The following is a 12957-nucleotide window of genomic DNA, read 5'->3' on the forward strand; positions in this document are numbered from 1 at the left end:
CAAACATTTTCCCAGCCCCCATTGTGAATCAGGGCCTGTGCCGATCAGACATTACACAGAGTACTCCTGATGCACGTTAAGCCTTGTGGACCTAACAGCTAAGAGTGCGGACCAATAAAGGCATTATCGTAATAAATAAATAAATAACAGAATGTGTGATAGAGACATCAAACAGGGTGCTGTAGAGTCTGGTGCTGGAGTAGGAAGTGTTTTAGATTAGGAAGAACAAGGGGAGGAGGTCTAGAGTTCTGGGCAGTGATAGGAATCAGGGATCCCAGTCTTTACTGAGTCTCCTCAACCTGTGACTTTTGACTTCAGATATATACTATAAGGAAAGCTGGTCTCATGCTTGGGCCAGCAGGTGCCTCTTCTCTGTGGCTTCTGGTTATAACCATTTTCCCTCAGATCTCCCCTTTTCTCTGTCAGATATTGAGAGGCTTCCTAGGGGTCCCTGGAGCTTCAGCCCCCAACTCACCTGCAAATATTGAGTGAGGTATCACTGTGATCAGGAGGCAGGGGAGAATGGGTTGAAAAGGGCAGGGGCAAGGGCCCCTCCCCCTTTTCCCAAGATTATCCTTAGAACATCAAATCCCAAATACCCTCCTCATGGCTGTCTTCTTCCTGTTCTCCCTTCCCCCACTGAGCCTGGAAAGGTGTTGTTTGCCCCTGTTCTTTCTCTCCAGGGCAACGGGCCAGGCAGCAGGTGTGTGTGTGTGTTGAACAAGGCTATCTCTGGAGCAGAGTGACTGGAGATGAGCTTTGTTTAAATATTAAAGAAGTCAATCATTAATCATGCCTGGCTCAGTGCCCAACTACCCACTGTCTCCATTCGTGAGGGCTGGGCTGGGCTGGGGAGAGCAATGGGGCAGTTTGTGAGGTTACTTGCATTTCAGGTGGTCAAACAAAGAGCCTTTTTGGGGCCTGGATTATGCAGACCGAAAGGGCACAATAAAGGATCATTAGAGTGTTGTAGGCTATATACAGAACACAGGACTCAGGAACTGGGCATCAGCAGTTCGTAAAGGAATGCCTAGTTCTGCTGAAGGACAGTTTATAAGCAGACTGCAGCAGGATCTTTCTTTAGAGATTCCTTGAATCCTGCAGTCCTAGCCAAGCCACAGAGCTAAGCTCCTGAAAAACACACACACACACACACACACACACACACACACACACACACACACACACACACCAGGATGTGTGGAAAATCAGTGCTCGGTATGACTTGGTGTAGAGGCTGCTTCCAAGGGACACAGCCACTGACTTACTAAAACATTGTTTTCCAGCCACTGTGGGAAAGTCTGGTCAGCCTGGAACCCAGGACACACACGGATCACACAAGGTCAGTCACCTGTGCCTGCCTCGTAGCTTTGCAAACACAGTCACACATGGTCACAGATCTGCCACAGCTGCACCCGATTACAGCTGGGCGCTGTGCCTGCAGACCATAGCCTCCCAGCTTTCATCCCGTCTCAGCCATCCTGCGGCCCTGTCCCCCAATCTCACCAGTCTCTATGATGGGTACTCCCAGCTCTGTGACTCAGTTGTCATCCATGGGGGCTTCCTCTGGTGTTGTGTGAGAATCCAAATGAGCAGACCAATGGAGCACAGAATAAGGCTGAAGCAGAGACTCAGCAGGATCCACTGCTTTTGGGCTGCCTGATGGGGTTTCATGGCTATGCCCAGGAAGTAGGTGTAAGGCAGGGTGGTGAGGATCAGCGTGTCCTTGTCCAGTGACTGTTTTTCCAAGTAGTGCAGCCTACAGCCCAGCCCCAGGATGAAGAGGAGCATGACCAAACAAATGCTTAGCAGCACCCACTGGCCAAGCTGTGCCCGGTCAGGCACCAGCTGCATACCCAGGAATGACACTTTTCTGGTTGTGGTTTTTTCTGTGGAAAAAAAAAAAAGAGTCTTACAGAGCAAGGAAGCCTGAGGAAGGGGCCCTAGGGCCTCCTGTGGTTGCCAGAAAGGACCTGATGGCCACTGTCTTCTCTCTCAGCCTCAGGCCACAGGTGAGGGAATTGCCTTGCAGTGAGGGAGCATAAAAAAGAAGGAAGAGAAGATGTAGGTGGGTGGGGTGACATAACCCACAGACCCCAGTTTGGGGGCTCCTGCCCACTGACCAGAGGCCAGCTTGGCAGTCTTGCTGGACGATGTGCAAGGAAAGCCACTTTGTGTGGATGTGGAACTGGCTGAGGTTGTTCCCAACCTGGTACATAGGGGAGTCACCAAACTCTATTTCGGTGCTGGCTCATGCCAGGCCATAAACTGACTAGAGTTTAGGGTCGACCCAGAGCAAGATAGGGCAGGGCCTCAAGCTGCCTTAGAACTAGGGCCAAAGTTAGTTTTGTCCAACCTTCAAAAGAACAGCTGAAGTCTGGCCAGCCGAGGATGTCCCCCTGCTGCACATTCTCATTCACCAGCCAGGTCAGCAGTGGCTTGAAGTAAGACAACATGGCCTCGGTGGATATACTGGGCTCTCCAGTCATCTCCATTAGGACCTCCTGCCAAGGCCGGCTGGAGCCCAGCTTCAGGACATCCCTGCGGGAGTGGAGTTAGTATCAGCAGGTGCTGCTGGGACCCCTCAGCATACACAACTCTATTTCCTGAACTTTGCCAGCCAGGACCCCAAAGCTCAGCATAGTAGATGCAATCACCCTTTCGGAAGCAAGATTCACCTGGGTGTGTCTCTCAGTTCTGTTCCTGAGAGACCTTGGACAAATAACTCATCTGAGGCTCCATTCTCATCTCCATAAGTGGAGGTAACAGGACAGGGTTGCTAGCATTCTGGGAAGCCAAAAACACCAACTGTTGCTGCGGATTGGGGGCATGAGTGTCACTGTGGACATTGTTATTCTCAGCTCAAACAGGCAGCCAGTCTGAGCCTCTGTTTACCCTGATATATTTGAGGTAGCAACAGCCCTTTGGTCCTTCTTGGCCACACAGGGAAGGATTGAGAGAATTCAAGTGCTGGGAGCATGGGAGGTTCTCTGTGTAACACCTGCAGGGCTGCACAAATATCAGCTATCTTGAGGCACACCCAGGGTTTGGTGGCAGATGGCAGGCTCACTGCATTCACCATGGGAGGGTGCAGAGGGTGCCAAAGCCAGAGTTCCAGGCTCTTTACGCTGGCCTTTCCAAACAACAGTACTGGGCAGATGTTATTTCTCAACCTGTTGTTCCAGGGTCTGATCAGGAAAGAGGTGCGACATGGGAGGTTAGAGGTCACTGTATGGGGCACCCAGGTTCAAAACCCAGCAATACTACTTATAGACCATTATAACCCTAGGCATTTAACCTCTCTCAGCCCTCATTTCCTCATCAGTAACATGACTTCCCATGATGCCCTTCACTGTAGTTAGTATCACGTCACATGCTGATGGAGGAATTTGTAACTTGCCGGATTTGTGCATATTACTTCATAAACAGTTGGAGCCAGACGTAGGAACTGAAGGCCAGCAGAGATTTGGCAGAAACTATGGGACACATTTGCCTAGCGTGTGTGAGGCCCTGGGTTTGATTTCCCCAGCATTTCAAGAAAAGAAACAAAGGAAGAAAGAAAAAAGAAAGGAGATCACCGAGGGAAAATCTGTTAAGATTTAATACTAGAGAACAAAGGTACAGAGCTGTTGAGAGTAGAATAGAAGGGAAAAAAATCAGGACTCCCAACTGATTCAAGTTTTTCAGATCCTGGGTAAAGGAAAAAGCTGGTGTGGGCTAGGGTCTCACTATGTAGCCCAGGGTGGCTTTGCACTCAAAATGTTCCTGCCACAGCCTCTTGGGTGCTAGGAGTACAAACTTGTACCAGCACATACAATTGAGAGAAGGGCGTAGACTCCTGAGAATCTGCCTGTGTGGAAACAGCTCTGCAGGCTGTGGGAGGTGTGACCAGAGTCCAGCTCCAAGCTGTCAATAAAAGGCTGTAGCACTGGTTCTGGGACTGCCTCAGTCTCCAAAACGGTAAGTCCACAGATACCAGGCCCATCAAAGCTGGGGGACTTTAAGAAACTGCCCGAGGTCCACTTTCACTCTCTATTCCCACCAGAACTCTCCCAGTACTTGCATGGAGGATGGGTTCAGATAGCAGAAGCACATGGAAGCTACTAGGCAGAAGACTGGGAAAGAATCTCCCTCTTTTCTGTTCCACCCCATCCTTAAGCTGGGGAAACCTGAGTAAACCTTCCAGACTTCAGCTGTTTCCTGTTCTCTTAACCTCCCCTCACCTTTCCCCGCACCAGAACCCATAAATATCTCCATGCCCTATCCTCAGTGTGCTGGGACTTGGGTCTCCGACTCCTCGCACTTGGCCGTTTTGTGAATAAACTTTTTCTTTTACAAAACGAGTCCTTTCTCCCATGAGGATATTATGTGGCTGTCAAGGCAGACCTGATAACTCCAGCTTCCTGCCCCTTCACTCCCAAAGTTCCTCCCCATCCCTCCCCTCCTTCTCCTGCATTCCACTCTGTTGTTAATCATCCCTGAAAGCTTGTGACACCCCCTTTCTTAGAAGGCGCTCATCTGTCCACTGCCTAGAGAATGGTGTACAAGGTGTTCAGCCTAGAATTCAGGGTCTTCTTGGAAAACTCTAGCTATAGACAGCGAAGCAGGGGACTGATGAACAGTGTCACGTGCTTTGGGCTTAAGTCAAATACAGAGTCCTGTTTACACTGGGTGGGGTGGAGGAGAGACGTGGGGGAATGACTGAGGCCAAATGTCTCACCAAGCAAGTGGGATGAAGGCGAGTTAGAAGTGAGCTGGTGTGAAGAAAACACATCTTTTTCTTCCATGTCTGCATCTGGGGACAGGCATCTCTCTGTTTCCGGCTGAACTTCCTAACCCTCGACATAGTCACTAAAGTCTTTTCTACTCTTCAGCCTCCTCGTTAATACTAGAGGGTTCATTTATTTCATGGTCTATTGCCCCCTGCTGGACACAGGGTGGCTAATCAGCCATGTTGTAAGTAAATACTGAATGAACAAGACAAGCAGCTAGAGGTTGAGTGAAGAGCCCAGAGGGAAATCAGAGACAGAGTGATAGCCACTTAGGCTATCACTTGTATACGTACACATATGTACCTCTCCCTATGTATAAAGGAGGGGAGGATTGACAGAGAAGGTGACTGTCACGCCACCGGCTTTCTCTAGAAACAAAGCCCAGAGGACCCGTCCTTTTACTCCAGGTGGCCTGGTGATTGCTAAAGTGGATGGAGAAGCCATAGACAAACTCATTATGAATATAAAGGAAGCCAGACATAGTGGTACATACCCATAATCCCAGCACTCCAGGGAGGCAGGTGTAGGAGGATCTCAAGTTTGAGGCTAGCCTGGTCTATACTACAAGACCAGGTCTCAAAAAACCAGCATAACTAAAAATCTAAAACCCAAGCTGGGGATATTAGGTCGTGCATCGCTAATCCTCTGGAAGGCAGAAACAAAGCTCAAAGTGACCTTAAACAGTTAAAGAAACAGACCAAATTCAGCAGCAGTCAAGAGGGCAAAGACCTGGCCAGTGGGTGGATGCCCCAACTCAGTGAATGGAGAGCTGATCTTGGAACTGGAAGACCTGATGTGATGTCAACAGGGTCTGTATCTCTAGACTGATGGAGATGACACCTCCTTTCTTGGAAGCCTCTCCTCTGCCACTTCCCAGAGAATGGTGTCCAAGCCTGGAATTCAGGCCCTTCTCAGACCAGGAGTGTCCATGGTGAAGCAGGGGACAGATGAACCATCCATTGATTGCAAGCAGTTCTGGATTCAAAGCATGAACCTCCTTCTTGCTAAATGAATGAACACACCATGAAGTCACTTCTCTGTAAACAGTCAATGACAATTTTCTACCTTCCAAAGTCAAGAGCTGCCAGTGTGAAACATGGAAAAAGAACCCAGAGTCCATGTCCACCTATCACAGAGAACACTTTGCGTGTTCAGTTCAGTCTACCTACCCTTCAAGTTGGCGTCAAGGCTAAAATCCAGGGCCACAACAACAGATCTGGAAAGGAATGGGCTAGACACCAAATGCAGGAGAAAAGACTGGAGTGGAGGGTTAGAGTGGACCACAGGCTGGCCAGAATTGTGTCATGAGGCTGGAGTAAAAATAACTTCAGTTGGCCTGGGGGTCAAGCTGAGCATCTCGGGGAAGAGTCAGGGAAGGCAAATGACCAAAGGAGAGGATGGCCAGATGTTCACAAGGGTAGAGGAAGGGGATTCTGGTGGCTGAAGGCTGAGGCAGGACACTGGCCCTAGCTTTCCATAGGAAACAAGTTGATTGACTGCACATGTGAATGTGTGTGCATGCTCAACATGTCTCTGATCACAGCAGGGTACAAAAACCAGGCTTGTATCTGCCTCCATCAGTCACTAGATGAAGGCTTTCTGATGACTACTGGAGCCACCAATCCGACCATAGGGGACGGCCAGTTCAGGTTATACATCCACTGCTGCCAGGAGTCTTAGCTGGGGCCATCTTTGTAGCCTCATGAAAGTTTCCCTTACATCAGGCTTCAACCCTACTCTGTAAAGGCCCCCTTTCCAGTCATCTCTCTCAGCACTCTCCCCCTCTGTCCACGCCCCACCCCATCCCTCCAGTTCCCATGCCCACCCGCTCCCAGTCTGAATACAGGGGGAGGTGCTTGGTCTTATGGCAGCTCGATATGCCAGGCTTTGCTAATGCCCTTGGGAAGCCTGCCCCTTTCTGAGGGAATACGGAAGAGGGGTGGATTGGAGGGATGGAGGGAAAGTAGGGGAGGGGAGGCTGCAGTTGGGATATAAAATAAATTTTTTAAAAAAACGAGCTTGTGTTAGTAATGTAGGAAACTGCAGTCGGGCGTGAGAAAGCACTTCCACCAGAATGTCAGCTCAGTGCAGTTGCTCAGGGGGCCCAGGTGGCACCATGAGGAGGGAGAGTCTGAAGCCAGGCTCGCTTGGAGGGAGATAGTGGGAACTGAGGGGAAATGAGGGTGTACACTCACCCTAGCATCTTCCCGGCCACCTTGGAGTTAAAAATATCACACCGGTGCAGAGGGCCCACGTGGCCTGCGGCCCTGCACAGTGCTTCATGAAGTTGAAACTGGAGTACTAGGCTAAGGAAGTACCTGGGTAGAGGAAGAAGGCAGGTTGCAGAGGGGAGGCCGGGTGTGGGAAGCCCAGACCTGCTGGGACATGGAGTGGTCATAGGATCCCATCTTCGCACTTTCTAGAACTTCTCCACCCAGCCCCCGTGTCTCCCAGATCCCAGCCAGCTCTGCCAACAGGGCCCAGACCTTTACCGGACATAGGGCACGCTGGCAGGAATGTGGAACTTGGCCCCTGGGTCAAAATCATCTTCTGACCGAGGAATAGGTGGGCACAGGCCCTGGTACTTCAACCTGGTGGAAGAGAGACAGGGACGTGGCCATGAATCCTGGAAGGTTCTCAGGGCCTTTTCTTTGAAACACATGTGTGTTCAGCCAATCTGGGCCTGGCTAGCAGAGGCCATTCAGTGCATTTTCCTTAACTAGACAAGTGTGAACACATGGAATCAAGACTCTGAAATTGCAGTAACAGTGGTTAACAGTGATTGAGCATGTCAGCTGCTCTTCATATGGACTCCCTCTCACTCAACTCAGGCCTGGTCCCTGGAGATGCCATCACGGGATTGAGTGAGGTCAGGTCCTTGCTTGCATCTATCCTAATGATGGAGAGTCAGACTATAGACCGGTAACAGGTTGTTTAAACAGTGCTAAGAAGAAAATAGAAAGCTGGGTGTGGTGGCACATGCCTTTAATTCCAGGACTCTGTGAGTTCGAGGCCAGCCTGGTCTACAGAGCAAGTTCCAGGACAGCCAAGGCTATACAAAGAAACTCTGTCCCCAGAAGTGTCCCTGTGCTCTTGTAGTATTAGTACTGTTCCCATTTTACAGATCAAAGTTTTAAGGCCAGGGAACTGGTTGCAGGACACAGGATGTAAGTCACTGGCAGACTCCAGTCACCTGGAGCTCTGATGCAGGGCCTCTGAGCTGTGTGACTAGGGGAGACCACACAGCTGAGGGAATCTGAGTTTTGTTGTGAAACAGATGAAATGCCAAGCTCTGGGAGGAGATACCTACGAGAAGGTTCGTTGCTGTATTGTTGGCTCACTGGTACCTCTGATCAGTCCCTGGAGTCAACAGAGTACTGGGGGCATCTTTCCTGAAGGTTCTTTTTACAACCCAAGGAATGGCGGCCCTCATTCTGCCCCTGGGTTTCATTGGCTGGTTGATGGTGGGCATGCATGATAGAGGAGGAAAAGGGGCCCCTGTTGGGTGCCCTGATGGCTGGCATGGCCACACTCGGAGGGCACAGGCAGTGAGCTCTGTCACGTGCTAGAATACGGTGTGACCCTGGGCTCATTCTATGACCCCTGAGTGTTGGCAGCTGAGAGCACATTGAGCCGGGGCACCCAATAGGGCAGTTGCAAAGATCTAAATGGTCACAAAGGCCTGGTGCAGAGCTGTATATAGGCCACGTGTATGTCCAGAAGTCTCCGACTTGGTAATCTGATGCCTGATAGACATGGAGAAGCCTTGGTTATGGGCATTTTCTGTCCAATCAACTGACCTGCTTGACAGCTGCTGAGCTTTTCTGTAGTCTGGAGATGCTCAGGCTCCAGCGTGCATGTGTGTTGGGGTGACGGACCTGCCTTTCTCCCATGGGAACTCTTTCCAACAAGCAAAGTGCTCAGGCCTCTACCATCCCTTCTGGCCTTCTGTGGAGGGAGCAGGCAGCATAGGCCTGCTTGCTGGTCATTGTTATATTCTGGGCTTTTTGTTTTTTTGCATTTGTCTTTTGAAGACAGAATCTCATGTGGTCCAGGCTGACCTCCAACCAGCTGTGTAGCCAACGAGCTCTCGCTGGCCATGCCTGCAAGACCCTGTCCTCTCCTCCTGCCTCCTGACCCTCCTGCCTCTACCTCCCAGGTGCTAGGATTACAGGTATGTGCCACCACACCAGTTACTGCTCTGTTCTCAAAGAGGCCTAGATGATTTCATGGTGTGAGACTCCTGGTCACGCACAGAGCAGATAGAGCCACTGCCAGGGTCCCCATTTCACAGATGAGACAAAGGCCTAGGAAAGTTAAAAGACTTGCTCACTGTTGGCACCAGATTCAGAATGAGGTCTCATGGGCATGGTGCTGGCTCTATGCATTTCAGTCTGTATGCTTTTGCCTGGTGACAGCAAACAGCACACATGGCATGGCTTCTCCAGCTTCCCAGGACATCAGCACCCGCACTCTCGCCAGGCATCTGCCTTCCCCACCTGAAGTTCCACCATTCCTGGTTGTAGACGGTCTTCGTAATTGTGCCATCAAAGACCTTCCAACGAAACGCATCTACCATGTAGCTGAACGGGATGAAGGCAATCTTCTCCAAGGCCATGCTCAACAGGTAGTTGACCTCCTCCTCTGGGGATGGGGTTGGGGCAATCAGGAGACAGCTTCTTGGTCCTCCCTTTCTTCAGCCTTGCCCTGAGGGCTTTAGTCCCCCTCTCCCTAGCCGAAGCCCCAGGCTCAGGCTGCCCTTCCGTTATCCCTTTGATCCCCATTACCTGCATCCAGGTACTGTTGTCCAAGCAGACCTCTGGTGATCAGGTGCTTATGGGAAGAGGCCGAGAGGGTGATCACCGACCCCACAGCCTCTTCAAAGGCTGGGCTTGCCCCTTCTTGGTAGATTATAGAGAGGTTCTGGAACTGCAAGTAGTACTGGATATGGCCCATCTGGTGGAAGATGGAGAGCAGGTCTTCTATGGTCACCTCGGTGCACTTCTTTACCCTAGGGTTAAAGGGGAGGGGTCAAGGAGCATGGGGATGCCCTGGGGACACTCAAAGCTTCTTCATTCAAACTTCATGAAGGCACTGAGGCCATCAAGCTGGAGACCAGAGGGCCTTGGCTGACATATTTTCCCACTCTAGACCCTATATCCACCCAGTGACCACGTCTGCTCCTTCCTGCATCCACTTTTCTTCACCATGCTTCTGAATCTCATTCCCCTCTCCCCAGCCCTTGCTACATGGCCAGTGGAGAAACAGAAGACGGATGCGAGCAGGGTGCTGGCTGAAGACTATGCTGCCTGTAGACACCTGACGTCGTCAGGTCTGTAGAATTTCCAGGATGAGGCATGGCACTCCACATCCCGCCCGTCAACTGGCCTCTCCAGCATTGATTTTATCCAGAAGTCAGGTGGGACAGGGAGTAGTCCCATAGAGGTAAAGAAGATGTCAGCCTCATGAAACATTTTTTCAGGCTTCCAGTGCTGTGGGGAAAAGAGGTCCCATGATTCTGTCAGCCTGTTTGCCCAAAGGGATTGTGGGATAAGGACATCCAAAGGCTCAGCACTGACCTGGCTCTTCATGATCTTTGTGATATCCTCCGGTGGCTTTTTTGGGTAGGGCAGGACCAGGTCTAGGATGTTTTCCCACGACTGAGCCCACATGTTCCCTGGAAAGGGGGTGAAGGGGCTAAGGAGAGGCAAGAGTGGCCTTCCTGCTTGTCTCCCTTGGCCACCAGTCTGGCCCTTACCCAGGAGGTGGGCAGGGATGGGCCCCCGCAGGTTGATGAGCTCAGGCCCATAGTACTGGTACAGGGAGCGGCGCACGTAGGCATGCAGGTTCAGGTAGAGCGGTTGCAGCTCCTCATAGAGCTGCTCCAGGTCCTGCTCAAAGGTCTCAGACTCGTACTTGGACCTCCACAAAGCCCCCATGTTTTCGTACCCTAAGATAGGAGAAGAAACTCAGCAGTGCCCACCGGACTCTCCAGTGCTCATCGTACCATCATGCATCCAATGAGCTGGCAAGGAGGAGACCCAGACACGGCCCAAGGAATCATTTCTGCCTTCCTGCTCCTCGGGGGTCTTAGGTGCGAACACAACCTCCCAAGGCATTGCCCACCCTAGACTCATTCAGAGGTAGAAAGCATTGAGTGACTCCCACAGTGGGAGCTCCTGGTCATGCCTTGTAAGGTCTTATCCTTTCCTACGGCCATGTCCCAAACCCCAAGTCACCCGAAGCCCTGTGGTCATGTGGGTTTCTTTCTGATCTCCTAAAAGCCTGGTTTCCTCCCTCTGTGGTGCAGGGTCTCTGTGTGGATACTTTCTTCCTGCCGGTCCACTATCTTTCCAGCATGAGCAAATGTCAGAGAGACCTGACCATATATCTGAAGCTCTCCTCTTCCCCTCTAACCTCAGCAGCCCCTTCTTCCACGGCATCACATTAAGCGGCATTAGAGATGCGTGTGTACTGGATGAGGCTCACCTCCCAATCAGACTGCCAGGAGGAAGTCCATAAGGCAGACATCTGTCTTTTCACTTACAAAGTCTCAGGGTCTCCCCAGCACCCAGCCCACAGTGTAGACTCTTATTTTCAGGACCCAGTTACAAGGCTTTCCCCCAACACTATTCACACCCATTCTGCTGTTGCCTGTACCCTCTGAAGATTTGGCTTCTTTCTTTTCCTGGGCATTGACCTAAGACATCATGCCCAGCCTGCTTACCATTATATTGTGCAGCCTCGTTGCTGAGCTGTACATAATACTCAAAGATAGGACGAATCTGGCGACCCACGGCATCCCGCCAGCCCTGCCAGGCCCATAGGAGCTCCTTCTGGTCCCTGGAGGTAGCCATGATTTCTTCGAGGTCTGTGCCCAGAATAGGAACCACATAGGACACTATGCCCACCGATCTTTACTCTCACCCACCCTAGGTGCTTCTTCAGCAAAAGAACACCTTTGAGGTCAGGGGCAGGGCTTGGTTGCTCACCAGGCTCCAGAGACAAGCAGGGACCCTCATTCAGGCACACTTCAGCTGTACTATATGTTGTCTCCATGTAGGTCAGAAGTCTGTTGTACTGGTGTGGAGGGGGAAGGTGTCACCCAGGGCAGGCCCATGACTGTGGGCCCACTCCCAACACTAGTCCCACCAGCCAGGAGAGGTAGACCTGGTTAAAGTACCCCCTCCTCCTCTAGAAGAAGCTCTAGTTCCACCCACCAACACCCCCTCCTGCCCCAGATACTCTTGGCTCCCAGGCAGACCTGACCCACCCTCCCCTGGGGTGCAGAAAGCGTGTGCTTGGAGGCCTGGGGCTCTGTCTATCACCTCCCGAAGCTCCTCCGTGGGCAAGGCCGACTTGTCTACGTTCTGCAGCTTACTCAGCATGCGCTTCACTTCCGGGTCCTGGAATTGGTCTGTCTTAAACAAGCGGGCTCGGGTACCAAAGTACAACATGAACTGAGACCTTTCCACCTCCTTCTGCAGCTGGAAAGAAGGTCATCATATTTATTGTGCAGGTTGGGGGATGCAGTACGGGTCCCACTCTGAATTCTGAAGTCACAGCCTCAAAGCCCGCTTTAAGGGTCCAGAATCATTGAAGATTTGCTAAAAGGGAGAGGATGCTCAAAGTCTTTAAAAGCAAGGAGGTAAAACTTGCAAGGGCAAAGAATCCAGAAATTCTTACGTAAAGAAAATTCAAGGCCACTGAGAGGTAGTAGCCCACTTTGATGTATGGTTTGGAGTGTCCCTCTTTCCACATACGATGGACACAGGGCAGGAACTATGATCCCCAACCTCCAGAATCCCTAAGAAGATCAAGGGGAGAGAGGATCTAGGGGGAAATGGTACCACACCATGTTCTCTCGATTTTGCCTGGTGATGTTGGTGACATAGTTCCAAGTGGCCTCCATGAACTCGCTCAACACAACTTGGGCTGTTTGTTCATAAAACTGCAGGAACATCTTTGCTTGAGTTTCATTGTAGAACTCATCTGCAGGGAAGGGGGTCATATGGGCCTGGGGAAGAGGCTGCCCCTTCCCAGTCCTCTTATTTGGTCCTATGCTCCTTCAGGTCCCAGCCATACCTAAGTTTGGCTCTCCCACAGTCCTGAGCCATGACAAGAGCTGTCCACAATAGAGGAGCACAAGTAGGGAAGGTCCAGGGCAAGTCCATCTTGTTCCCAT

At 51.2% G+C, this 12957-nt stretch overlaps 1 protein-coding gene across 1 annotated transcript; it reads right to left on the reverse strand.

Annotated features, from left to right (window-relative positions):
* Nucleotides 1-1512: 1512 nt before the first annotated feature.
* On the reverse strand, nt 1513-12957 carry LOC128121558 (angiotensin-converting enzyme-like protein Ace3). Its single transcript, XM_052756327.1, has 14 exons — nt 12858-12957; nt 12628-12764; nt 12101-12259; nt 11765-11852; nt 11500-11643; nt 10531-10722; nt 10352-10449; nt 10092-10264; nt 9560-9783; nt 9272-9416; nt 7265-7363; nt 6968-7090; nt 2357-2541; nt 1513-1889 (listed from the first exon to the last, which is right to left on the reverse strand). The coding sequence occupies exons 1-14, from the start codon at nt 12955-12957 to the stop codon at nt 1513-1515; spliced, it is 2244 nt and encodes a 747-aa protein (XP_052612287.1).

Source organism: Peromyscus californicus, unplaced genomic scaffold (assembly GCF_007827085.1).
Source record: "Peromyscus californicus insignis strain IS unplaced genomic scaffold, ASM782708v3 Scaffold_3__1_contigs__length_106647218, whole genome shotgun sequence".
NCBI classification, from domain to species: domain Eukaryota; kingdom Metazoa; phylum Chordata; class Mammalia; order Rodentia; family Cricetidae; genus Peromyscus; species Peromyscus californicus.